The 27,880-nt window shown below is 46.7% G+C and overlaps 1 protein-coding gene across 1 annotated transcript; it reads right to left on the bottom strand.

Moving 5' to 3' along the window:
- Window positions 1–281: 281 nt before the first annotated feature.
- LOC311157914 (sodium/hydrogen exchanger 2-like) lies at window positions 282–25,126 on the bottom strand (the record flags this gene model as incomplete). The annotated part of the gene is made up of 12 exons (XM_084212964.1): window positions 282–427; window positions 1,320–1,386; window positions 6,207–6,341; window positions 7,530–7,644; window positions 8,156–8,320; window positions 9,384–9,454; window positions 11,612–11,701; window positions 14,940–15,136; window positions 18,719–18,936; window positions 22,070–22,320; window positions 23,052–23,515; window positions 24,898–25,126. The coding sequence occupies 12 exons, from the start codon at window positions 25,124–25,126 to the stop codon at window positions 282–284; spliced, it is 2,148 nt and encodes a 715-aa protein (XP_084069090.1).
- Between the last annotated feature and the right edge of the window lie 2,754 nt (window positions 25,127–27,880).

Here is a 27,880-nt window from a genome sequence, read left to right as displayed (position 1 = left end):
ATCCTTCCTTGCAGTTGTAGGCAGTTTCAGCAATTTTCCCAGACTGAACAGGCTAATTTTTCCTATAAATTCCTTAGAAATGCCCCCTCAGCCATTCCCTGCAATTGCTGATGCTCAGCTGGGCATCTTCTCCCTCAGTTCCCACTGAAAACTCGACACTGGGCTGACTTTCCGTGCAAACCACTCTGGATATTCTGCCCTGTCCCCTCTGTCCTTTACCATGTGCATCTTATTTACATTATCTACATATGGCACAGCCCTCCCTGAAGGAGTCAGACCCCTCATGGGGAGCCAGAGCATCCCTTGTGTTTGTACATCTCCAGAGTCAGCTCTTTCACCGCCGCGCCGCTGGGCTGGGGCGGTGGGATGGCACACACGGACTTGGATCGGCTCTCCTTCACCTCCCGGACCTTCTCCGTGTTCCCCACTGTGGGAAGAGAAAGAGCACAAGAAACACCACCAGAAACACCCCCAAAAACACCCCCAGAAACACCCCCCTTGGTGGTGGCTCAGCAGGAACACCGAGGTGGCCGTGTGCTCTTTGGGGATGAGCTGTTCTACTCCACTTCCCAATTATAAAACAGGAGACAAAGAGCAGTGTTTCCATGGAAGGAAAAGCCAAAAAAGGTGATTTAAACCCAGGTTTACACTTCAAAATACATAAAGCATTTGGACCAGTATCATCATTTTGTCAGTCCACATCTGTAGCTTTGCAGAGCAAACATTCACATTGGTCAGTTCCTTAAACCAGGTCTGGACAAGGCAGGTGTCCTGCTGGAGCACCTGGAATGTCATGTTGTCACATTGTGGGATTGTTTGACAGGGATGAACATGCAACCAGGACAGAAGGGTTAAAATCTCCTGTTCTGACACCACTGTATGTCAGGGGCCAAGGTGCTCATGTTTTCCTTGGGGTGGAAAAAAAAAGATTACCCAGAAATAATGGGTTTTATCCCTTTTCTCTGCTTACAGTCATGGTTTTCTTCAGGAAGAACATTACTGAAGTATTCCTGGTAAACTGTGGATTAAAACAGCTACATCTCAAGTTGGATGAAGCAACCTGACCTAGTTGGAGATGTCCCTGTTTGTGACAGAGGGACTGGATTAGATGGCTTTGAAAGAGCCCAAATCACTCACACCAACCTCAGGTGAGCTGAGAGGTGGCACCAGGGCTCTTTCAGCTCTTCTTGCTCACCCATGACGCTCATTTCAGGAGCCCCACTCTGTCCCACGACCTCCTTATCACCTGCTGGGCCATTCCATGGGGATGAGGGCGGGCAGGGGAGGGCAGGGAACGACCCCCAGCTCCCCCAACTTACCGGTGAAGGAGCGGCAGAGCTTGGGCTGCGGGCTGGCCTCGCCCTGCGCCGAGCACGAGTCCTCCTTCTGGGACTGAGGGAGAGAAGGACTTCAGAGCCCTGGGAAACCTGGTCACAACACTCCTGCCTCAGAAACCAACCAAGCATCTGCAATCCCTAAGGATTCCGCTCCCTTTCGTTTCACTTTTGCCGTGTAAAAATAAACAAGAACAGCAACAACAACAAAAAAAGAAGGATTGCTAAAAATAGACTGAAGAGATGGCAGGAAGTATTTGCAGATGGTGATTTGCTACAACATAGAATCATGGAATGGGCTGGATTGGAAGGGACCTTAAAGATCATCCCTCTGCTGTGGGTGGGGACACCTCTCACAGGACCAAGCTGCTCCATCCAAACTGGCCTAAAACCCTTCCAGGGATGGGCCATTCACAGCTTCTCTGAATAACACTGCAAGCTCTTTAGGGTTCAGAAATATAACTGAGCCAGTGTCAGAGGCTTAAAGAATTAAAATGGCACAGAACAGCAATTATGTGTTGGGTTCTGGAAGAGGTCTGAGCTCCCCAGGAATGGTTCAGCAGAGAGGATGGGAAGGAGCAGCCCTGGAGCTGGGAGAATGGGGCAGGGAGTGCAGAAGGCAAAGCTGTCCCCAGGATATGGATGTTTCTCACCTTGGCTGTTCCCCACGCTGGCTGCAGGCCAAGGAGGCAGGTAACGAGCTGGCACTAACGAGCTCCCTGTCCTTTCACTCCAGTGCTAATCTCCACCCTCCAGGACAAAAAAATACGAATGAAAAAAATAAAAATCAGGTAGCACAATGCCGCCTGGATTGTTCGGCGCCTCTGCAAACTGGGAATAAGTCTCTCACGCAGCTGTGATTTGGCACCTCGGTCCAGAAACCCAGACTGCCAAAATAACTCTGGACACCTCCCAGCCTGGTTTTCTGTTTTGTTTCAGTTGGTTCTCCTCCCTCCCCTAACGAGGACCGCTGCCCTCCATCCCTTGTTCTCACTTTTATTGACCATTTTAATAACAATGCCTTCCCGGCTCCGGCAGCAGCGCCCGGCTCCCTGGAAAGCCATTCCCAGGGGCATTGAACGATTCTCAGAGCATGCTCCATGAAAGGGCTCTGACATAATTACCAAAGGCACTCTGTCATTTACGCACATGGCTCACAGGCAGCTCCAAATAAGCTCCTTCTGGGGGAGTGCACTCCTGTTTTGGCAGGAGAAAAGAGGACCAAGTTGCCTGGCTACAGGTGCAAGGATTTTCTGGGTGCTCCGTGGTAAATAAAAGCTGTCCTGGATCTCAGAGTCTGCCCTGCCAGCTCAGGCTGGGCTGGATCCCTGCCTAAAATACGGCAAGTCCCAAAAGCAGCCAGTGCTGGAAGCCAGCAATGATGCACAGCTCCAGGAAGCAGCAGCCTTCGGCAGGAATTTTGTCCTTAGGCAGAGGAAGGCGAACTTTCTGCTGGAAATAGATAGTCTTTGAGTTAATCCTCTGGGCTGTGGTTCAGAGCTGAAGTCACCTCGTTCTCCTGCCAAGGTCCTTCTGCCTGGTGTAAATCATTTAACCTGCTCCGGAGGAAGGAAGATTGTTCTTTTCGTGCTACTTCTCCCTGTTTGCTCTCCAGACTCTCCTTGGAGGAGGCTCCAAGAGCCCTCTCCCCATGCTGTAAAAGCACCTGAAGTGCAGGAGACCCCAAAGGCACCTAAAGCCACCCAGGAGAGGTGACTCAGAGCCACAGAACAGTCTGGGGTGGAAGGGACTTCAAAGATCATCCCTCTCCAAACCCCTCCTGGCTGGAGCCTGTGCTGGGCACAGAGCTGTGTCCCTCCTGGGGAGGGAGGGCACTGCCTTCCCCTCTGGAAGGACAGGGATTGTCCAGCTGCCAAGATGAACTTGGCTCCTCCCTGGCCTGGTGAAGCCACCAACCCAACAGGGATGCTCTCCCACACATCCCTGATTTTGTTTGGGGGGAAAAGACCAACCAGCCCCTAATAAAATATGATAAATTAAATATTTAACTGAGCTATAAGAGTTTCATATTTAACAGCAAAGCTCTCAGCAGCTTCACTAAAAAAGAAAAACATTCACCAAACAGAAAAAAACAGGGTTTCTACTGAAGAAAAGGGATTTTTAAATTATTCCCTCAGCTCCTAACACTCAAGGTATCACCAAAGCTTTCCTCCAAGACTGGCAGTGGAATTGCAGGAGTTCCACCAGCACCGTAGGGGTTCCAGTGGCCCTTTGCTGGAAGTTTATTCCCCATCTCTGGATTTCCAGCTGGGGCTGCAAACACAGTTGTAATGCTTCCATCTCGTGGTGAGATGTAGAACAGAAAAACGTGGGGAGCAATAGCAACCAAGTTTTTCTTGCTGACTCAAAACCTGGAAGGCCAAACCCTTCCCTGTGGGACTACAGAAGATGGAATATCTGACAGCCAGAAAAATCTCTAACACTATCGACATTTTTCATTAATAGCTTTTTTTAATCAGGAAAATACCACTTTCTTTTCAATTTGGCATGGAAGAAACATGAGTAGCTGCTTTTTTCCCCAAAAACTGGTAAGTACTGAGCTGCTTATAATAGGTTAAAATCTACTTTTTAGCACAGTGTTCCTTCTTCCTGCTGACAAATTCTGCAATCTGTCCTCCTACAGCACAAAGTAACAGTATTCACCCACCCTCCTTAATATTATATAATATTACATATATAAAATTATTATGGTGTTAATATTTCAGGGCTCTGTTAGAGCATTATCCCATCACTTTGGGGCATCATTTTATTTCTTTTCACAGCAAATGAGGCACCTATTCTTAAAAATTAGCAGAAAAGCTGCTGGTGACACAAAGCAGGCCTGGCTTGTCCTTTTGGGCACTGAGGGGTGGTTCTTGGGTTACAGCCACCCTTACAGGTGGGATCAGCTCCCAGTATTTACTACCATCTCCCAGCTTGGACAGGACATCCTGATCCAGTGGAAGGTGTCTCTGCCCATGGAGGGGGGTGGAACTAGATGATCTTTAAGGTTTCTCCCAACCCAAACTATTCTGATTTACATCTGTTTCCCTTGGCCTGGCACAAGGCCAAGGTGGCTGCAGTGAAGGGATGTGAGCATCACCAAAAAGTGGCTCCAGTGACACAACAGTCAGCATTCAGCATCAAACTGGCATTTTCCAAAATCCACAGGGCATTTCCCACCCTCAGAGGGCATTTTCCATCATCCACGAGTCAGCACAGACACAGAGGGAACCCTACTGCTTTTGCAATTCCCCAAAAACTATTCTGCTCCCCCAAAGCCCAGCTGCAAGCACTCAAAGGAACAGGAGGAACAGCCTTCCCAAAGCTCCTGAATTTCCCACCAAATGCAGCAGAGAAGGGGAAAGCAGGAGCACAAGGGTTAACAATCAAATATCCTTAAAGGAGGGAACGTCGTGCTCAAAATCAGCCGGAGTTTGATGTTGCTCTTTTGAAGTTTAATTATACCAAATGTTCTACAGGAACATGCCATGTTCTTGCCTATCTATTCTGAATTGTAAGTACCAATCAGCATGTAAATGATCAAATTAAATCTTTTAAGTTGTTTGCAAGAGCCAGAACACCTTTCTGGGAAGGAAGGGCTGAGCACCAGCAGCATTTGGTGCGGTGGGCTCCTCCATGATTGGCACTTCCACAAGGAAATCGGAGTGGAAAAAAGTCCACAGCACTCCTGAGTTCTTGTGCTGTCATGGAAAATTACTATCTAAACAGGGAAGGGTAATTTGCTTCTTTCTAAAAGGTCATTTTGTTCTCATCAGTGATGGAGCTTGGCTGCTCAGATTAGAGATCACCCTCACACTTGGACAGTGCTCCAGCTCAAGCCATCAAAACCTAAAATTCGGAGAAGTGAGTGAAATTTAGGGATGGCCCAGCAATTACTGCAAGCACCAACCCTGCCAGAGCTCGAAGGAAGTGTTTGGACAACACTTTCAGGCACAGGGTAGGATTTCCTGGGGCTGGCTCAGCGATCCTCATGGATCCCTTCCAATTCTGGATGTTCTGTGATTCTGCACTGCTGCTGACCTGGGCATTTGTGAACAAAATATGACAAGGGTTAAATGCTTTTCCCCTAAAGAGTTACAGAGGATGGGAGGAACTGAAAAAACCAAGCCTGCTCCTCATGTCTCATTCCTGGAAAACGTTTTTTACCATAGCTAAACGTTGGCCCAGCTTCTCTCACCAATCACCAAAGAGTAGAAGTCTTCACCAGGCACAGACATTGTATTAACCCTGTTTCTCCTCTGATTCAGAACATAAACCAACACAGAGCTATGCAAGAAGTAAATTGGAAAAATTTTCATTTCTCACAGGAATCTGGTAAGCAAAATATCCTTCTATTTTACTTCTTCCAAGCCTGCCCAGATCTGTAGATGTGTTTAAAAACAAAGAACTCAGCCCCAGAATGCATAAGAAAGATCACAAAAATGCTTCTGTCTTTCAAAAGAGTTGGGGGGTGAAAAAACACTGGGCAGTTTCAAATATTTACACTCTGGACCACTGACAATGGGGGAGACAAATTCCTGTCTTTGATGAAATCTCCCAGAAAAGAAAACATGGGAAAACCAGACCTCAGGATCTACAGAGTGAAGCCCAGCTCACATTGGCTCACTACAGAACTTTCCCAGCATGGGTGGAAGTCACAAAGCACTGGACAGGGCTGTGCTTGGGATGGTTCCTTGCTTTGCCAGGAGCTGGGTCGGAGAGTTTTTCCCTTGGTATTTTTCCTATTCACTGGGATGAGATTTGGGATGGGCACCTTTTTTTAAGTTAAAATAACAAGATTTGTCATTCGAAGGAAACACCACCAGCAGTGAGCAGGCTGTGGGGAAAGCAGCCCGTTCCCCCTCTCACCTCCTTCCTGGAGCTGCAGGCGTCGCTCCCGCCCAGCTCCACCAGCAGGCTCTTGTGCCGCAGGATCAGGATCTCCTTGGCGCGCTCCGTGGGCTCGCTGTCCCCGGGCAGGGTGTGCCTGTTGTACGCCGGGCCCTGCGGGGGACACACGAGGCTGCAGGACACGGGAGGGACACGGCTGCGCTCCCGCAGGACCCCCTGCCCCTGCAGCCACCCCGCCCGCTGCGGGCATACACGGGTTTGGGAGAGGTGGGGATGGAAAGAGCCACAGAAGGGAGGTGGGACTCCAAACTCTGCTTTTTTTTGTATGTGAAGTCACCCAAGAAATCCCTGAATGACAAGGCTGAGGTACACCTGGTATCCAGGTGACACAACGAGCGCAGTGATTCTGCTCGAGGTGCCTTCACAGCTTCAGCCCTCAATGTTTTGTATTAACCCCACATTCCCACATAAATCATTTGGAATCATAAATCCTTCAAAAGCCACCACCCAGCCAAGCTGAAATCTCCCACTAAGACCAGTGGGAGCTGGGATAATGCTGTCTCTACAAGGGGTTAGGCTGGATTAATGCAGGACTAAGCACAAACTGGAGCTGTGCCTTCATCTTCATCCCTCCACCATGTCCACAGGTTTCTCCCCAGCCTTATCCCACTGTTTCCCTCACCTCAGCAAAGGGACAGGAGGGAGAGGCTGAGCCTTCTGTGCTGAGCTGCCCACATCAGCCCCATCCCTAAGGACTCTGCATTTTGTGTGCAATCCATAAAACAAAGGCTTAGGTGGATTTTAAGGCTAAGTCTCCCTAGGAACAGCAATTCCAGGTGCTGTGTGAAACCCCAGACATGATCCACGGCTCTATAAACAGCAAGTGGGGTTTATGCCCTTTAACCACCAGTACCAGTTCCATGGCAAAACTGCTGGGTGGATTTAAAAGCCCTGCAGATTAATTCCCACTCATCCATATATGAAAAAATATACCATGAGGATCACCCCATCCCTGCTCTGCCCTAGAGCTGCTGCTGGATCTGCCTGAAGTTCCACGTGCTCCTCCTTTCTCCTTTTCCCTGCCGGGTACCGATGCCGAAAATATTCCATGAAATTATAGCCTGACTGGGTGAACCTTTCAAAAGCTGTCAGGCAGCAAACAGAAATGTGCCACTGACTTGGAAACTGGATCTGGCTCCACACAGCCAACTATTCTCTCCTCACAAAGAGACATCCTGGGTAATTATGGAAATATTCATAACATCTGCTCGGGCTGTTCGGATAACTGAGGAAATTTGTGTCATTGGACACTTAAAATATGGATGGAGGGAAAAGTTGTACCGTCCTCCTGATCCGGTACAGGTTCCTGGCCAATATTTCCTGCATGTTGTCCAGGACATCAGGATTTGGAGTGTCCTCCAGTTTTTGGTCTGTTATGACAGTCCTGTCGCTGCTGCTGCAAAGAAAAGCAGAACAACTTATTTTGGAAGATGCACAAGAAGTGCACCCCCAAATCTCAGCGCCCCTTTGGGATCCCACCGCAGCCAACGTGGCCGACAGCTCATCTCTGCAGATGGAGCTCATGGCAAAGCAGGAATTTGGCATTTGCATCAGAGCTGGGCTGTCCATATGCTCCCTGGTGGATAAAAGAGCCACGGGGAGCTGTGGCAGAGCAGAACCATCTGTGAGGTCTGAAGTGGCCATTCAGAACATTTCACAGTGCAAACCCATCCAAAACTGGGCAGGAGCCTCTTCCTCAGAGCCCCATTTCCCTGTAACTCGTGGGGATACAGGTGCCACCATCCATGTGCCACCATCGGTGCCGGGTGATGCTCACCCATCCCATCGTTTTTAGCCCCCAGCTGCCGAGCTGGAGCTGGTGTTTGCTCACAGGATGGAGGGGTGGAGGTGGAGCTGGTGTTTGCTCACAGGAAGGAGGGGTGGAGGTGGAGCTGGTGTTTGCTCACAGGAAGGAGGGGTGGGCGAGGCCGTGGCCCAGCTGCCCAGCCTGGGCCAGCTCCATGGCGTGTTTGCGCTCCAGCTTCTCGTAGAGCAGCACGATGCTGGACTTGGGCTGGTCGTACTCCCTGAGCAGGATCTTCTGCAGGTATTTGCTGTTGAAATATTCCAGCCTGTCAGAGAACAAAATGAGATGGGTTCAGCCTCTCCCCTGACTCCCCAGCACCAACAGACCTGAGCAAGGCAGCAGGGTCGTAGCCCACGAGTGCCCCATATTCCATTAAATTCCATTATATCCCATTAACAACCCCTCAGAAATTGATGGCCCAAGAGGTCAGTCCCAAATTATTTCTGCATTACAGTACATGAGTCAAAATATTAAAACTTCACTAATTACAATAAAAACTCCCCAAAAGTGCCAGATATATTGTGAACTCTTCTAGAAGTGCTACATCTGCAGTAGCCACAGATGTCAACACTTCCAGATTCCCTCTTGAGCCATTTCCTCTTCTTTTCTGCTCAAATTGTTGAATAATTTAGGTTGGGAAAGACCTCTGAGATCATCAATCTCTCTAAGATCAGCTCACAAGGAGCCAGGATGCTCCTCAGCAGCAGTGTCTCCCATACCCTCTAGTGGCACTTCCAAGCATGGGCATTCCTAAAAAGTCTCTACCAGCTGCATCTGGTGCCTGGACCACCAAGGAATTAAACCTAGTAGATAGCCTTTTTAGTATACTTTATGATATTTGTATTTTTCTTTTTGTTTTGTAAATCCTGATGCATTTTTTTTTAATTTTAAAATGTACAAACTCCCAGAATTTAATGAAAATTGAACAGTTTGTTACAGAAATCAGTAGAGATCCTCTGCAATTTCAGTCCACAACAAGCAGTGCTGCAAACTCAGCTCTTTAATGTTAACTGTGCACAGCCTGGCACAGGCTGTGTGTCACGGCCACGGCACTTCCAGTGGATTTCTTTGGGCAAGAAGGGACAAACACAACAGGAGGGGAGAAAGAATCTTTCTAGGGTGATGCAAAAGAAGTGTCTGCAAGCAGGGAAGTGCCCTGAAAACCTGGTGTCCCCTTGGACAAGGAAAAGCTGCCCCTCGGTCCCCTCCCTCGTGCCACGAGGATGAGCAAGGCCCAGCTGCCCACAGCAGAAACTTTGGGAATAGAAACCAACCTCCTTTTTTTTTTTCCTACACGTGTACACAGTTGTATTTTGGCAAATCCTTACTTGTCTTTCCAGTAATACTGTCCCCAGTGTCCAGATATATCTTCAATGCCAGCCAGCAAGTGATCCAAGAACTAAAGAGGAGAGAGGATTTCGCTCTACGCCGGTTGCATACGTGATGAACCTGGGCAGCAAACAGCAAAAGCCACACACACAACAGGGGATGGGATGCTCCCAGCCCAGGATATGGGCTGGAAAACAAGGAGAGAAGGCCCTGGGATCATTCTCCACCCTCTCATGGTGCTGGAGTGCAATGAGTGGTTTGCTTTCAGGGGTGGGCAAGCAGAGGATAAATGCTGAGGGCCATGAATCTGCTCTCCGTGATAGGTGCAGGAGGGCTGGTGGCTCCCACGTCCTGTCCTCTGGGCCCTGACCAGCAGGAAAGGCTCATTTTGGGGTTTTTTAGGACAATTTGTCTCAGGAAACCAGTATCTTCAGGATATAAATGTAGGTAACACATAAATGTTAATCTTGAATAATAAATACTGCCTTCCCCCAGATACTTCCCACTAAATAAAATCATCATATCATACTTCATATGAATACATTATTATTGTTTAAAATTATATTAAAAAGTCACAGCCTGGTTGGGTTTTCCACCTCAAAGTTAAATGCCTGTAATTTCCCAAACTGCCTTCCCTCCAAATGGCATCTCTAAACTGGGAGAGGGCTCTGCTCTGCTGCCCTCCACACTCAGGTACTGACGACCCTGGAACTTTCCACAGCCCCAAATTTTTTTAAAACTATCTTTTTGGTGGGTCAGAGACAGAAAAGTTTCAGAGCAGCTGGCTCAGCCCTGCAGCCTGGTGTGGGTTTAGTGCCCTCCCATGGCTGTTGGCAGCTGTGAGCTCCACAAACACGACACTGGAGGGAAGCACTGAAGTGTCCCATCCCTGGGAGTGTCCCATCCCTGCGGGTGTCCCAGGCCAGGCTGGACAGGGCTTGGAGCAACCTGGGATAAGGAAAGGTGTCCCTGCCCATGGCAAGGGGAGGAATGAGATGAGTTTTAAGGTCCAACCCAAATCTGATTCTTTGGAATTACACTCACACACTCTGATCATCATTCCTACGAGCAACTATCCAGATGGCAAAATAAATTAGAGGAAGAAAGCTGCTTCTGGCTTCTGCATCCCTGATTTCCAACTATCTGCATTTTTATCTTCTCAGCTTCATTGGTGCATGGCCATTTTCAGCTCACACCTCCTAATAAACACATTTCTGAGATGATTTACCATTCGCACCCTAACAAAAGAACAAAGTCTTCTCTGTTCATGACTGGAAAAGTCTGTGTTAACCTCAGACAAAGCCCTGCAGTCCAACCCCATTGTGAGGATGCCAAACAGGTTTTACAAATGTCCTCAGCCCCAATGGCTTTATTGCTAAAGAAACAATGACAATAATATTCCTGAAGGAGCTATACCCACAGAAACCTGGCTGGGATTGAACAATTAGATTCAGAAATATATTAATTTTCCATTGGATGCAGATGCAAATACAAAGACTCAGCTGAGCAGGAGAGCAGCTGACCTCATGGAGCTGAGCCTCTCCCTGAAGTCCTCTATGACTCCAAATACCAGCATCTGGGTGGTGAGAGCAAGGGGAATGAAATCCCACTTTGAGTTATGGATGTAGAATCACAGAACAGGTTGTAGAATTCCAGGTTTGGGTTGGATGGGACCTTACATCTCATCTCATTCCAGCCCCTGCCATGGGCAGGGACACCTCCCACTATCCCAAGTGCCTCCAATCACCACCCAACTTGGCCTTGAATAATTCCAGGGATGGTGCACTTCAGAGGTTCCCTCCAATACAGCACCAAAATCATCCTCTCTTTCCATATTTTTTTGTAAAAATATCTGAACCAGCGGTGGTGATGGGACTGGTGAACACATGGAAATTCTTAATCCCAAAAGCAATCAAGCCTCATTTTCTTTTTTTTCTCTCATTCAAGACACCAGAGAAATTGGAGTTAGGTCAGAGCTTAAAGTTTTGGGCAAGAAATCATCTTTTTCTCTCACGTTTGTGCACTACCTGATGTTACATCAGTCTGATTGTTGGTTGCTCTTCCAATGCAAAAATAACCCATGGTTAGGAACCTGAACAGGACTTCCACTGTGGAAAGGGGCTGACCTGCAGAGGACTTGGGTAAAACTGCAGATCTGCAGGGTCCCTGGAGACGCACACATTGCAGGAGAACACCCTGGCCAGGTGTTGATGGATGCTCCACTTACCCGAATGTGGATCTGCTCCCCCACAGTGGGAGCACTCTCCCTTTTCCTCTTGACAGCCAACAGGTCAACGAGGGGGCGGATGGTCATTCCCTGCAGAGCAACCACCGACACAGAAATCAGCCTTTCCTCACTCCTGATTTTCCTGCACTGGAACAAAAGCCACCAGCGTGGGGCTGAGCCACAGCGACCCTGTCCTGGTGTTCCAGCAGCCTCCCTCACCTGCCCTGCTTTCCTGGCAGGATAAAACCTGCAAAGCTTCAACAGGACTGGAAATTGTTCTCCCAGGTGTGCCCCAAACACTTTGTTTGCTCCTGGTAGGAACCTGCCAACGGAGAGGAAGTCACAGAGAGGCTTCAGGATGAGGGGAAGAAATTTCCACTCGCCTCCTCCAGCCTCTCCAAGACCACAAAAAGCCAACCAATAATTCCAAGGTCAAGCCTGTGGTTTGCTGTTGCTGTGTTTGTGGTTTGCTGTTGCTGGTGGCCTCCCAGATGGAAGGGGGCTCGAAACGATCCAAGTTCAAATGCCTGAAATGGGGATAATCCTTGAGATTTCTCAGCACGGAGCCTCCGCCAGCAATTGTCTGCTCACTCCTTAAGCACTGTGTGTCACACACCATTACCCCAGAGATCTCTGATGGCCAGCCAGTGGATAAGTTTCCTAATCAAAGCATGCACCTGGTGGGAAGGGTCAAGGAAAAGTTTTAATATCCTTTAAGCCTCGTGAGAGAACTCAAATGCTGCTGTGGTGTTTCTTAGTCTGGCTTCCGTATGAAATGACTTTTCTAGGACATGTTTACACCAAAAATGATGGAGTAGTTGATGTTTATGACTTCTGAATGTCACAAATGCTGGCATGGAGAAGAGTTGAACACATTTTTAATTGCAGAAACAATTAATGTGTCATTTTAATAGCTAATAGCAATAAAAAATGTGTCGCTATTCAGAGTCAATAACACAGAACTCACAAATTCCAGAATAAAAGATATTACAAAAATTAAGCAGAGACTGTGCAATTTGGCCTCTTGCCTTCCTGGATAATCAGCTGCAGTTGTTTCCATTTTAAAGCAGCATTTGGGACTGTTATGGGAATCCCATGTGTCATTCCAGGCCACACATCATTTCCCAGCACACCTGCAGGTCCCCTGTGCTGCTCCTCCACCCACCAGGGATAACTCATCCCAGGGAGGGTCTGACAGCTCCATCACAGCTCACACAATGCTTTCCACCTCCAGAAATCCAGTGGGACAGTGCAGGCACCAAACCACCTCCCCCCTTTACAATAATTACATTTGCTCAGAATTTCATGGCAGAGGTCAGGGGCCAGTAAGTTGAGAGAGTGAACTTCCAGCAGTATTTGATTTTAAAACCACACCAAGAGGCAGAACAATGAGGAGGGGTTTGTGACATTCCAGACAAGCCCAGAGAGCTCCCTGGAGAACTTCCTGGTCTATGTGGCACATAGCCAGCCTGCTTGGAAGCACGGAGGAAATGACAATGGCTCAGTCAACCTCCTCAAAATGATTAACCAGGCTTGTTGTGGGAAGAGCCTTATGCAACCGGGTTAGGAAGGCCAAAAGAGAGGAGTTTCCTGGCTTGTGGAATGCACTGATAGAGCCACGGGCGGCCAAGCCCAGCTGCTCACGGGGTGGTCATTCCTCTGTGGCAGGAGGGTTTCCAGCCAGCAGGGGCAGGATTTCCAAGGGAATCATAAATGTGGAGGGTTTGAGCTCTGACAAGATGCTTTGCTGGCCAAAACCAGCCTAAAAGGGCCCAAATCACCTCTGCCTTGCTTTCTGTCCTGTTTTAACACAGACACTCCCCAACAGGTCTATATTGAGATCACTGTGAATATAGAGAAAGCATTTGCATAAAACAAGAACAGAAATGTCCACTATGCACTGAATTTGTTTCACAGCCAATATTTCTCCTGCCCTTTCCACACAGAGTGACCACAAAAGACACTGGGACAGTAAAATTATTTCCTCCCCAATAAAGCCTCCATCAATGTATCTGGCAGCAGCACCACAAACTTGATTTGCAAACCCAGGTTTTTGAAGAGTCTGCCACATATACCCACCTTTTTCTGTGCTGAGCTCCAGCAATATCTTTCTGGTTTTAAGTAATTTTCCTGTTTTTCTCTCCCCCTGTTGTGGTGGTGGTGGCCCGGTGCTGCAGCACAGCCCCTCTGCAAACACAGCGCTCCTGAATGGCTGAGGGTCAGGGGCTCTCCCCAGCCACACAGGGACCCTGTTTAACTCTCACCCTTTTGCACGGGGATGACATCACCAGCTGAGCTTGGAGGTTGCACAAAAGCCCTTTCCCCAGCCCGGGAAGGATTTCCCAAAGCCTGGAGCTGCTGCCTTAGAACAACCTTTGTGTGAGGCTCGGGAGCGGCGCTGCGTGAGCGGACGTGCCTGGGGACCAGGGCTTTTCAATTTCTCACCCACATTTGCATCTTAAAACTTGTCAAGCTCCACCTAAGCACATCCCCCCGCAGGCCTGGCCCCTGCTCTCTCCTTTCAGGCTGAGGCTGTGCCCAGTCCCACTGCCCTGCAGCTCCCAGCTCTGATCCATCCTCCACCACTTCTCCAGCTCAGGATGAGGATTTGGGTGGATGTGGGGAAGCAAAATCAAGCCCAACTCTCCACAGTGCTCTCCACATTGTCCCAGTGCTCAACACCCTCCTGAGGGGTTCAGTCAGGAAAAGCAGAAGGAGTTTGCTCTGAGGGTGATGCTTGGCCATGGGGCCATTCAGCAGCTGCCACCATGAGCCACCATCTCCCAAATACCCCAAAACTCCTCTCTCCTGGGCAGCAGCTCCTCATGGACGTCCTGTCCTTGACCAGGAGCTTGCAGGGAGCTTTTCTACGTGAGATCTTTCCCAAACCTCCACATCCCACTCACTTCAGTCCTGTGGAGAACCACACTTATTGTTGGGATGAACAGCAGGTGGACATCAGCATTGCTCACTCCAGCACCAGACCACCCCGACTTTTCCACCACAGCCTCCTTCAAATGTGGCTGTGTTTGCCAGATAAACTCAGAGCTGTACTTCAGAGAAGCCCTTAGAGACCTGCTGCTGCTCAGAGAAGAGCAGGGACATATCCAAACCCCGATGCCACAGAAAGCTGCAGGAATGGTTTTACCACTAGATGTCACAGCAATGCTGAGAGCTGCTGCTCCTCCGAGCCCTGGAGCACCACAATTCCTTAAAACTCAGCGTTGGAGCGCCAGAACTTCCAGCCCCAGCATGAGGGAGAGGAACCTTCTCCACCAGACTCCTGGAGGGGACCAAATCCCGAACCTGTGCCCAACACTGGTTTTACCTGCACGAACACGGTGAAGAGGATGACAACAGTTGTTGCTGCGATGAAGAGCTTTTTCCTGTGGAAGTCAGGCAGCAGGAAAACCAGAGAGAAGCAAATGGCCCCTCGGAGCCCCCCATAGGCAATGATGAACTGGTCCTTGCTGGTGATGGTGTTCACGTGAAATCTGTTCACAAAGAAAGTCAGCACAAGAACCCCTGAAAAGCAGGAAGGTAGATTGAGGCACGTCAGTTAAACAGAACATTAGAGAAAACTCATGATCTTGCATTTTCCAGTAAAACATCATGGAATTGGTAAACACCAACTACAAGGAACTAGCCAGGGCACAAGGGGGTATATTCCCAATATGCCACTGGAGAAATTTTCTTCCAGTCTGATCCAACAGGTTGAAATTTGCTTTGTGCAGATAAAACTTAATCCCCAACATATTTCTAATTGGAGAGATTACAAATATTGACTGGCTACAGTCCTGAAATATTAATTAATTTATTCTAATTGGTGATAACAAATGACTGAATTGCTGAGGTTACAAATGCTTTTGAGGCAAATCAACAGCAACAACTTAACCACAAATTGCCTTCCTATTTGCCAAAGTTTCCAAGCAGTAGCTCGGCTAAGTAGCAATATTCCTCCTGTGTTAATGTTATTTCTTTCCCTCAGATTTATACTATACAAATTGAAGGCCAGGTGAGGTGACACAGCAATTGCTGTGATTTACAGCCATTTGCAAATGCACAAACAGATGCAGAAAGGTACAAAAAGTCAGGCCTTAAATCAGTAGGCCGTGATTTTAATCCCAATGGACGTGATAAACATCCCATTTCCCAGAGATTAACAGCCATTTCTGATGAGAACTGATGACACCTCCTGTCACTGACTTTAGTTAGGAATTAGCTGGAGCCACAGCACTGTTGCTTTTCTAGAGGGTGTTTGTAAAAGAAATAAAAACAGTGCATTTATTATGTACATATCAAACATCTTCCCACACACCTCCAGCTAAAAATAGCTGAACTTTTACTGTACATTGGAGGAGTGTGAAGAAAACAAAAAGCTGGGGATGTTTGGGAATAGGGAACTCAGTTAACTGAGCCCTGTGGCACCTTCCCCATCTCTGGAGCTCTGCAGAACTGGTGCCCAGACCAGCAGACAGGAAGCACTTGGGTGTCAAGGTTCTTTGCAACTTAAAAAATAAATAAAACAAAGCCTCCCTCAGATCACATCCACCCCTACTCTACAGCTCAGGCAGTGCCGATGATTTAAGGGAACAAAATTTACTTGAGCTGATATCCTGGCCTTTGTCTTCATTTAATCCTTCCTCATAAATTATTATTAGCATTCTCTAAACTAATTCAAGGCCAGTTTGCTCCAAGAGATGACACACAATTAATCATTCTGAGCAGAATGTATTTTCTCCTGCAGATACCTTGGGAAAGAGCAAGAGGAAATCTCCCCAGGGCTTGGATACCAACAGAGCCCCAGGGCTGGCATGCAAGGGCTCTACTTTCCTTTTTAGATGATCTTCCTCATACCAAAGGAATTCCCCAGGTTTCAGCAGAATCATTTCTCAAACATTTAAAGCACTGAGAGTGTTCTGTGAAGGACTGGGCTACAGTTTACACACCAATCCCAGCACTGCACACCCAAAAATCCCCAATTCCTGCAGGGAAATGCGGGGGCACCTCCCTTTTCTGGATCAGTGCCTCAAGCACCTCCAGAATCCTGGAAAAGATTGGAAAAGCCCTTGGAGATCATCAGGTCCAACCATTCCTCCAGCACTGCCCATTCCTCCACCACTAACCCATGTCCCCAAGTGCCAGACCCACACATTTTTTGAACACTTCCAGGGTTGTTGTCTCCACCACTGCCCTGGGCAGCCCATTCAAATGTTTGGCATCCCTTTCCACAAAGAAATCTTCCCTACTACCCAATCATTAATTAATTATTAATTAATCCAGAGCTGCTGGATGGCTCTGAGCAGGCCAAGGTCTAATCTCAACCACCATCTCCAAGGCAGGAGTTTCCCAGTCTGGCTTGGTGCAGCCCCGTCCCAGTTCTCACCCTCCCAGCTCCCTGACAGCTTCCCAGGAAGGTGCTGCAGGACAGGACCACCCTGATCAGGACCACCCAGACAATCTCCAGCCCTGCTTTGTGTGTTCTGACTTAATTCCAGGGAGATTTCTGACTGGAGATGGGTGGCTGCAGCCTGAGCCCTTCCCTAATAATGTGCTGCATAATTTAAGCTGCTCTCAGAAGGGCTGTGCTTTGGGAGGATTTTTTGGGGTACTTTTGTAGCATTGCTATGTTCTTATATCTTGCCATGAAGAATTTTTAAACTAAAAAAAAAAAAAAAAAATTCCAATTCCCTGAGAACTCCTTTCATCTGAGCAAGTAATTTAAGAGAAACCACTTAATGGAAATAAAACACTCAAATGTACAAAAAACCTGACTAATGAGCACATTTCCAAGTATGGTGCAGTTATTAAAACAAACTTTGGCATGTCCTAACAGCTAATAAATCCCATTCTGCTCTGTCTTGCTAATCATGGCCTAACCTATTTAAACAATTTCTTGAAGTGTCTGTCAAATTCGAGTTCACTGCTTGACTTACTGGTTTGTAAACATAAAATCCTGTCGAACGTTTTTAAGCGCTCGAATTCTTTGCCAAAAATGCGTGCTATTATTTTCACAAATATTGTTAAGATATAAAAATACCCATAACTGAGGCACTCTGCACTCATTAGGTGCCAAACACCATGAGAGGAATGGAGGTCCAGCCTCTCCCAGCATGGAACCAGCACAAGATGCAACTGAGGAGAATGGAAACAAAGCACATCTATTTTTTCTGGTCATTTTCAATGCATGAAAATGGGATCCCAGGGAATCCTGGAACCAGGACTTGGGTTTGCATTGTAATTGTGGCTAAAGAAACTGCAGAGATGAGTTATCAGGAGAGTATTTTCCTGCCTTGCCCCTCATTATCACCAAGCCTTGGTCTCTCCATTGCTGTGAGGTTGGTCACACACCCTGATGGGTTTTCCAGGGATGCTGTAAGACTCTCCATCCATGGAGATAACCAAAAGCCATCTGGAACATTCTTGCCTGCCTAACCCTGCTTGGGCAGGGGGTTGGAGCAGATGATCTCCACAGGCCCCTGCCAACCTCAGCAATTCCCCAATTCTGCCACTCTCAACCCCGACCTGAAATTCTTCAGTAAGAGCAGGAGCATCCTCACAGTTCAGGTCCCAAATCTCATCCACCCAGGTCAGCTACTGGAATGTTCCTCCAGTTTCCCAGTGAAGGATGCTGCTGTACAGCAGCTTGTTATGAATTAAATCCCTTAAATTCAGAGGATTTTCATGGATGTCTCACTCCAAGGCATGTACCTACAAATTCCCTCATGTTGGGAGAATACCAAGGGACTAAAAAATACTGACATGGAAGAGGAGATCGTGGCAATGAAGGAGGGTGAAGGAAGACCATGGCAAAAAAGGGGCATTGATAAAATAGATCTCATGAGAGCTTCTATCCAGCACCAGTGAGTGCACAGAGCAGGGAAATGCAGTAAAATGCAAGATTTAGAATTGAGTGAGATGGAGGAGCAGGAAGCATTGGCTGGGGTGTCCCAGTCCAGTCCTATTCCCATCTGGAATAATCACACTGCAGAGTGAGCAGGAAAGGCTGATGGAGGGGCAGAGCACCCTCTCAGCTGATGGAATCTCATTTCTCACTCCCACAAACAACATCACACATGAAAAACCAAGACCTGCAACTTCCCCTACCGAGCGCCCTCCAAACGAGACAGAAAATGACTGTGAAGCAAATGTAGGGCCAGTTCCACTCGTGGTTTTCTCCAATGGTGGAAACTCCGAGGAAGATGAAGATGAGGGTGTCGCTCACACTGCTCCACATCTTCATGAAGTACTTGACCGTGGTGTGGGACTTGAGGGAGATGTTGGCCTCCACGTAGCGCTTCATGCCCATGGCGCAGGAAATGATGCTGAGGAAGTGAAAAATAAACAACAGAAAAGAAATGTGTTTGAAATACGAAAAGAAAAATATTTTTTTCTACTTTAACACAGAAAATCAACACATCAGTTATGAAAAAAGGGGACAAAGTCTTGGATGTTTGCAGACATTTCACTGAGGGCTGATTCACTTCCTGCACCAGGCCAAGAGTATCGGACCACTAGGACAATAAAATACTTCATAGGTTGCCCAAACTGTCCAAATCTGGATTTTAACAGGTGAACAATTCATCACCTGTTGCATTTTATCAGAGCACAAAGCAACACCTCCAACTAACACCCAACTCTTCCCATCCCCACACACCATTTCCAGTTCTTTAACTTTGCCAAACTCTGACCTTGCAATTGCCTGGCAATTTGTCATGGATAATTGGTTCTTCAAGTTCCAGGGACCATGGCATTAGCCTAATTCATCAGCTTTTCAAATCAATGTATTTTCAGGCCAGCAATCCTAGGAGGTCAAAAATCAATACCTTTTCAGGCCAGCAATCATAGGAAGTCAAAACAACTGAGCACTCAAAGTGCTGAAGCTCCATTTTTTATATTCTAATCTGGACCAAAACATTTTTGTTCTAAATACTGCAGCAGGAATAGAAAAAGGGCTTTAGGTTTCCAAGATCTGACTTCAGTGCGGCTTGGTAAGGCCATCTGTATTTTTATTGCACTGAAAACTGATTCCACAGGGAATATCACAGTGTTGGATCACAGAAAAGCCAACAGAGAAGCAGATCCTTGGCTCGTGCCTGGCTCTGGGTGTGACCAGGACAGGTGAGTGACACAAAAAAGGTGTTGAGAGAGGTGGTGGCTCATCCACCAGAGCTGCTCAGAGAACTTCCAGGCAATTCATGCTTTGCACCCCAAAACTTCACTAACATTTGGGTCTGTTTGAATTTAAAACTAGGTTTTACGGAGAAGATTTGTGGCAAAAGCAGAGAATAGGAAAGGTCAGAATTGGGAAAGTCACGATGCTTTTGCTGAGGAACGGGATCCTGTTTTCCTGCAGCAGGAGACCAAGATTCAAGTCCCTTTTTCACCAAATGTTTGAGTTCACGTCTTTCATCGCCTAAGAAAATGTACCAGTACATAAAAATATTCTAATACAGACCTGGTTTGATTTATCCTTTTTAGATCTGACCTGCTTTGCCAGAAAGAACAACAGGGACTCAACCACAGACTGAAAAAAAAAAAAAAAATCTTCCATTTTGTTCCTGCCTCAATAAATAGTGGGGAATATAGTTACAGTTAAAAACTAAGAAATCCAAGTACTTATGGGCAAGTAACTTCCAGAGCTGTGGTTTGGGGAAATGCATATTGGAGAATGGACATGAGATCACAGCACGGTCACAGAAAGAGAATAAACTAGTCCTGACTAAAGATGGACATTGCCACCAAGGCAAGGGGCAGGGAAAAAGAAATTAAGAAAGGAAAAAATTCAACTAAAACCCATTTGCAGAACAGTTTCATAGACTGAGCTGTATTCAGATTTTTTTATATTTTTCTGGAGTATGTAGAATTGATTTTTTTGGCAATCAAATTATTTTTCAAAGAAACAAACTGCCAAAAGCTGCTTCTTATAATACAGTATTCCCTGGCCACAACAGAATGAATTGTTTGAACTCCAGATCTATAAGACAGGCATTTATAATTTGGCAATTAGAAGGGCACAGTGCAGGAATCAGCTGCCTTTGCCATTGTTTTGCTTTAGAAAAAAATGCATTATTCAAAAGAACAGCAAATGGGTTCCATAATGGGTACAGCAGATTGTGATTGATAGAAGGAGACACCATTAGGATTGAATGTTTTCTGCTCCACGATGATTATGCAGCATATTTATTTCACTGTTCTGTCTTGCACTCCTATAAATAGGCTTTTCCTACCTATTCCCAGAGCTGGAATTGTTTTCAGTAACACTCAAATATTGCTCCTATTAACCAGCTGAGGAAACAAAATCTGCAAGACACGGGGATGGTTTATATCCAAAGCAACATCATTAGTTTTAAAATAGATCTCCCAGATACTTCTGTGCTGAGCTGGGAGCCCACTTCATTTTTTTATTTTCTTTTTATCTTCTTTCTCATCAGCTGCACAGTTGTTTACACTGCAGCCCCTGATGCAGGGTAGGTGCATTTTGTTGTTTTTTGGGGAATATTAAATGGTTGTGATACTCAGCACCAGCTGACTCAGTCTAGGTAGGAGAACAACACTCAATAAAATACAGGGCTGGATCCCTCTGGTTTTCCTCTCTCTCTGCTTTCCAAGGTGAGATATTGGTGAACATTGGGGTCTTTCTGGCTGTTTTTGTCTCAGCATCTGCTCTGACAGTGAGATGTCCAACAAGGTAAGCACAAAACTTAATTAGGCTCTTAAATCTGAAGGATCTGGCCCAAAATTATTAATTTTACTGAAAAATCTACCAAGTTAAAAGAAAATTAAATAAAATGAATGATCTCTGACACCTTTGGCTGAAATTGGCCAGCAGATTCCCAATGTTAGTGCAGACAGAGATGTCGGTTGACACCTGAGGCCAGACATGAGCAGTGCCTGAGCCTCTGGAGCCAAGTCAGAGTCTCCAAAGCAGAGGTTTCCATTAGAATCCTCTGCTTGCAAAAAGCAGGAATATTTCAGGCTTCAGTTCCCACCCCATCACTCGCTGCTGTGTCACACCAAGGGCTGCCAGGCAGGACATGCAGATGGAAAAGGGGATGTGAGAACAGAAGTGCTGCAAACCAAGATCAAACCTTTCCAAGGAGCTGACTAAACTCTCCTTGTAACTCTTCCCATGTTGGTATTGACTGGGCCATGTGGAAAATAACAGAATAAGCTAAGAAACTTCTTCTGGCTCTGCCAAACCTACCAGACACCTCGCTGTTGGAACATCCAGCCCTTCCAAACAAAAACCATGGAGCTCAAACAAACATTCCTCAATAACCTACATAAATCCACCATCAGCCATCGTTGTGCAATTTGGGAAAAAGAGTGACACTTGAAGAGGGCCCTGCTCCTCGTCATACACAGATTTCCAAATTTTAAAATGTTTTTGGGTATTTTTCAGTCAATATAGGCAGGAAGTTTTCCTGGAGAGAGGAGCTGCAGGGCCTCACTTACGCCACGATCCCGGAGAGGTGGAACATCTCTGCAGTGAGGTAGGACAGGTAACTGTACAGGAACACAAAGAGGGGCTCGATAACACGGATGTCCTTGGTGAAACGTGTGGTGAAGGCAGCAGTGAACCCAAAACTCAGCCCCACTAAAACTCCTCCCAGCCCAACCACGAAGAATTTTCCAACTCCAGCAAAAACATCCACGCTTTTGATGGTCGGCATCTCACAGAAAGAGCGAAAGAGTTTGTAGAGCACCTTGGGGGGGAAGGAAAGAGGGAAACAGCTGTTAACTGGATGTTCACCACACGTGGTCATGACACCAAATGCACCAAATACAAACTCTGGGATTTCTGCCATCACCTTCTGCCCAGGAGGTCTGGTTCCCACCAGGGGACTGCTGTGGCCCTCACAGACATTTCTGTCCCCAGACACAGAGTCAAAAAGAAACCTGAGAACTTTTAAGTTCACCTGAATGCTGCCAAGGACCTCAGTGCCGGAGAATGGGACCAGGAGTCATCTGCTAGAAGGGGTTGTTGATGACTTTTCCCTCAACAAATCACAGAATCACTTAGGTTGAAACAGCCCTCCAAAATCATCAAGTCCAACCAATAACCCAGCACTGCCATGTTCACCACTAAACCACGTCCCCAAGTGCCATATCCACACAGTTTTTAAACACTTGCAGGTGTCGGAACTCCACCACTTCCCTGGGCAGCCTCTGCCAATGCTTGACTGCCTTTTCCATGAAGAAATTTTCCCCAATAGCCAATCTAAGCCTCTCCTGGTGACACTTGAGACCATTTCCTCTCATCCTGCCACTTGTTCCCTGGAAGAAAAGATCAACCCCCACCTGGCTACAAACTCATCTCAAGGAGCTGTAGAGGGAAATAAAGTCTTCCCTGAGCCTCCTTTTCTGCAGATCTTCCATCCCATCACTCAGCACCATCCTCTGCAGGTTAAACACCTCAGCTCAGGCTGCTCCTTACCACGGTCACAGCATCATTGAGGAGCGATTCCCCAAAAACCAGGATGTGCAGCTTCTCGTTGACGTGGATCTCCTCAAAGACAGCCAGCACGGCCACGGGGTCCACGGCGGCGATGAGGCTGCCGAAGAGGAGGTTGTGCAGCAGGGACACGTCCTGCAGCCGGAAGGCTTTCACCTGGCAGATCCCATACAGGGAAAAGCCAATCCCAAACACGTTCCAGATGGTGCCCACCACCGCGTAGAGCAGGATGGTGCCGATGTTCTCGAAAAAGGGGCGGCTGGGCATGAAGTAGCCGGCGTCCAGCACGATGGGGGGCAGGAGGTAGAGGAAAAAGATGTCGCTGTCCATCACTGGTGGTGACCTGTCGTTTAATCCGTAGATGATTCCCCCCATGATGAGTCCCACAAATATCAACAAACAGCTTTCGGGAACGACGGAGGGCAGCTTGTTGTAGAGATGGAACCCTGCAGGGCACGGAAGGATAAAAGTGGTGTTATCTCACCAGCCCAAACCCTCCCAAGGTCAGCTCCCACTGTCAGCAGGCTACACCTTGGAGTAGCACAAATAAATTCACACAGTGAGGGTGAAGTTGCTCAGAAATTGGTTAGAAAATCTAAAAGTTACTGAAAATACCAAACTCTCTCAAATTACTGACTGTTCAGACCTCATTTCGTCATAGCATAAAGTTAGAGATATATATTGAGGTGATAAAAAGTAATAATCTGCATAAATAAAATAGTATTTGGAATTATTATCTAATTATTAATTATCTAATCAAGTCAGCAGCCCATCTTCAGCACTAACAACAGAAATAGCAACTTTTAATTTTAAACACAATACGGAGTCTATACATTAAAAAAAAAAATCACACAAAGCCTTTCCATTAATTATAAACTGGTCCACTTTTAATAGCATTTAATCATTAGCATTTAAAGCTAAAAAGCTAAAAAATGTCCAATCAAGCCTTTCTTGTGCAATGCCCAGGATTAGAAAAACCACCACAAGTACAAGGTGAGTCATTAAAAGAAAAAGTCATTGAAACAAACCTAATTAGAACAAAAATAACAATTTTTTTAAATCTCTGATCATTATTATGTCTTCATGCATGTGACTAGAATTAGGGTCTCATTATGCAGCATGAAATTAGTCAGACAAAAAGGCCCTTCCCATCTGAAAAATTCTGATCAAAGCCAATCTTAGAAACTTCTCCATTCTGAGGAAGAGAAATACAAGGAAAAAAAATGCTGTAAGATAACTTTTATAGGAGTAATTTAACAGGATTTAAGACAATTCCTGGAGAAAAATATTTTTATATAATTTTCACTTTCCTGTGCCTAGTTTTTCAGAGGAAAATATAAAAAGATCAGATACTTTGCATAACTTAAATCTTTCTTAGATGACCTTGCACAGACAATCAATGCACAGAGATTTTATTTTAGGCTGTGTAACAGCCTGGACATGGATGGAATTATTCCTTGACCAGACACGGGGCACTTTTAGAAAAATAAGCAATCTTTGTTTTAAGATGAAGATGTCAGTGGACCACCTGCACAGAGCGTGGCTGACAAGGAAATCAAGGTGGGCACACACCTTGGTGTGTCCTGCAGTTAAATCAAATTCCTCCTACTGAAAACCCTGTATTTTTCCTCCTAACAGCAACAGTGGATTTCTAGATGGAAAACCACCAGTTCCAACCTAAAATACAACTTATTTTCCACCTGTGCAGCATGCCTGGCACACAGAGCGTGAATTCCAGGGTTTGGCACGTTACCAGCGGCGATGGAGAAAGGCCACACCACCTCCACAGAGATTCCCCACCCCTCCTCATCCTCTCAGGAGGCCTCACCTATTTTGGCCAAGGATGCCAGCATGATCCAGAGGGTGATTTCAAAGGGCACCTGGACGTGCTGATAATCCAGAGAGAAGAAGGCGTGCTCTGAGGAGCCGTTGCCCTGCGCGTCCTCGGCAGCCCAGCTGATGTTCTCCAGCGCCGCGTCCTCCTGCAGGGCTCCCACCAGGCAGGAGAGCCAGGAGCCAGCCAGGACAGCTGCAGCTCTGCATCCCTGCCTCTCCATGGCCCTGGAAGCTGCAGCTGCTCCTGCTGTGGTGGGTGAGTGGTTGGAAGCGGTGCTGGAAGCACCGGAGCTCGTGGGGGAGGCTGCAAAGGGAGGAGCAAATGTTCCACCTCTGGCTGGTTTCCCTCCCTGCTCCATCAGCTTCCAGCTGGGAGATCCCACTGGAGAGTGGTGCTTTTTGGTGCCACGTGCCCAAATAGGGGCTCCTCCTGTGGATGATTCATTGAGGAAATGCCTCAAGTGCCCTCAGACCAATGGCAAAACTCACATTTTAGTCCCAACTCTTGATGGGTTTTGGCTACCAGTCCCTCATACACCTCTCTTGAACGGAAAAAAAATAACCTTCACTGCTTTTAGAATAGACCCACATCCCATAAAAAGCCCCATCTCAAAACCACTCCATCACAGAGGGGGCTTCCCTGGATTTCTGCAGTGCCCACACACAATGCAAACATTACTGGAAATCAGTTTTCATTTGGTGAAACAAGCAAATCACTCGGTTTGCTGGGCTAAATACAGAGCTGCAGGAATGAAGGGCACCTGTGCAGGACAAATAAGGTTTAAATTGCTTAAAGCTTCCTATTAAAAAGATTAACAGGAAAAGTTCTTTTCAACTCTCTTGAAAACAGCATCAACAACTGAGTTGCTCAGAATCGTTGGAAAAGTGGAAAAATAAAGGTAGTTGCAACAGTGTTTAACAAATTTTAGTAAACCAGTGGAGAAAAACAAAATGCATTGGGTCAAATTCCTGCATTGTGAAGCTTCATTTAGGCTGATGATGCTTCTAGAGGCACAAATTCAGCCCAAAGAACACTGGTAATTAAAGTCTGGGGCTGTTGCCAGACGGATCGATGGCCTATTTGCTCCCTTCAGCCGCCTAAGTGACCCCAAAATGGAGTGCCAGTGACAGGCTGGTGACCCACTTCTGAGCTGGGGGGGCCCAGGACACAGATGCTGACCCTCAGCAGCACGTGAGCTCCCTGCTCCTCATCCCTTTGTAAAGCAAGGGGGGGATACATTTTGGAAGGCAGGAGGGATGCAGTGACACCCTTGAGGAGCAACTTCTTTCTGCTTTACCAGGGTTCACTTGGATTTCATACAATCAGACAATGGTTTGGGTTGGAAGGGACCCTAAAGCTCATCTCATTCCAATGCCCCATCCTTGGGAAACCTCCCAGTATCCCAGGTTGCTCTAAGTTCCATCCCTTGGACACTCCCAGGGCAGCCACAACTTCTCTGGAAAACCTGTGCCAGGGCCACACCACCCTCACAGGGAGGAATTTCTTCCTAATATCTAACAAGAAATCACTCATTACTCTGAAGAAGGGAGAACAGTGCTCTTGACAGCAATTAAGAAGTAATTAAGGAATTATGTAGCCAGAGGAAGAGCAATGGAAGCAGCTCTGAGCCTGGGCTCACGTCCCAAGCCATCATATTTTCCTCTTTCTGGTGAAATATTGGGTGTTAAAGTTAAGGGTTTGAGGACTTGTTCCATTTGGCAGCATGGAAAAGGAGTTCTGCCAAACTCCCATTCCCCTCCATCCCCAAATGATTCATTTTGTCTTTTGTTATTCTCACCAAAAAAAGCAAAAAGTTAATGCTCACCTACACTTTCCTTAAGCCAAAATCAAAATGTTTGCATCTTGGAGGGGGAAAAAGCCTTGCAGTTCAACAGCATCCTGGAAACTGGTTTTGTGGGTAGAATTGATATTTATTTAATAATGGAACCAGAAAAAAAACCAACAGAGCTAGGACAGAATTTGAGGAAGGTCAACAGAGAGGATAATTTTAAAATATGCCTCATTTTTCAAAGAAAGCTACCTTATGAAATCATTAAAGCTGGAAAAGGCCTATAAGACCACCAAGTTCATTATAAATTACCTACAAATAAGCCAAAAGCCAAAGACAAAACGTTTTTCCAAAGTTCTATGATAACAGAATTCGTGCTGTTCCTCTGGTAATGGCTATTGATATTATTGATCCGCTTCTTCATGTGAGCATCATTTGATCCGATGTTTATGGACAGGCTTTCATTTTTTCCCCTAATGTAATGCTCTTCCCTGCATTTTTCAGTCTCCAGGCAGGATTTTGATCCCCACAATTGTGCTGATGAGCACCTTGCTCCTGGTGGAATGAGGAAGACTGGGAGAAGAACAGAGTTATTGTGGGATGTGGTATCAGTGACCAAAATTCAGGCTCCTGCTCCTCTGGGACAGATATTTGGGAGCACCCAGGAGCTGTTTTAGTGTTACCACTTTTTTTTTTTTGTTTTTTTTCTCCTTTTTAGAAGTAAACCTTTTGCCACTCATCCCACTTCCCCTTCTGGGAAGGATCCCACCCACAGCTGTTGGGGGCAGCAGGAAGAGGAAACCCTGGAAAACCCCAAGCCACCACGTGGGGTCTGTCAGCACATCACAAGGCACAGGGACACTGAGAAGTAACCTGGGGCTGCAGACAGTGGGGAGCTTTGTGGGCACCCAGGGCCCAGGCAGGCTGAGGTTCAACAGAACATCAGGGATCCCAGTCAAAAAATCTGGGTTTAAGGAGGATTCAAACAAAGTTACACTGAGCAGCTAGAATATTCATAAGGAACAAGTTAAAAGAATACATCTCAGCAGAGGTGTGAGCACATTCTGCCTCCTTACTAATGAGATCTGGGATATTTAATTCATGGATTTCACCTCAGGGTGGAGATCAGTTCCCGTTTATTGGCTGCCCCCAGGACACCACACCGGTCCCACATATTGTTAGGAG

Source organism: Fringilla coelebs (assembly GCF_963513975.1).
Source record: "Fringilla coelebs genome assembly, chromosome: 11".
Classification (NCBI taxonomy): Eukaryota; Metazoa; Chordata; class Aves; order Passeriformes; family Fringillidae; genus Fringilla; species Fringilla coelebs.
Note: the sequence above shows the minus strand (reverse complement) of the source record. Positions and strands in the feature narration are given on the sequence as shown.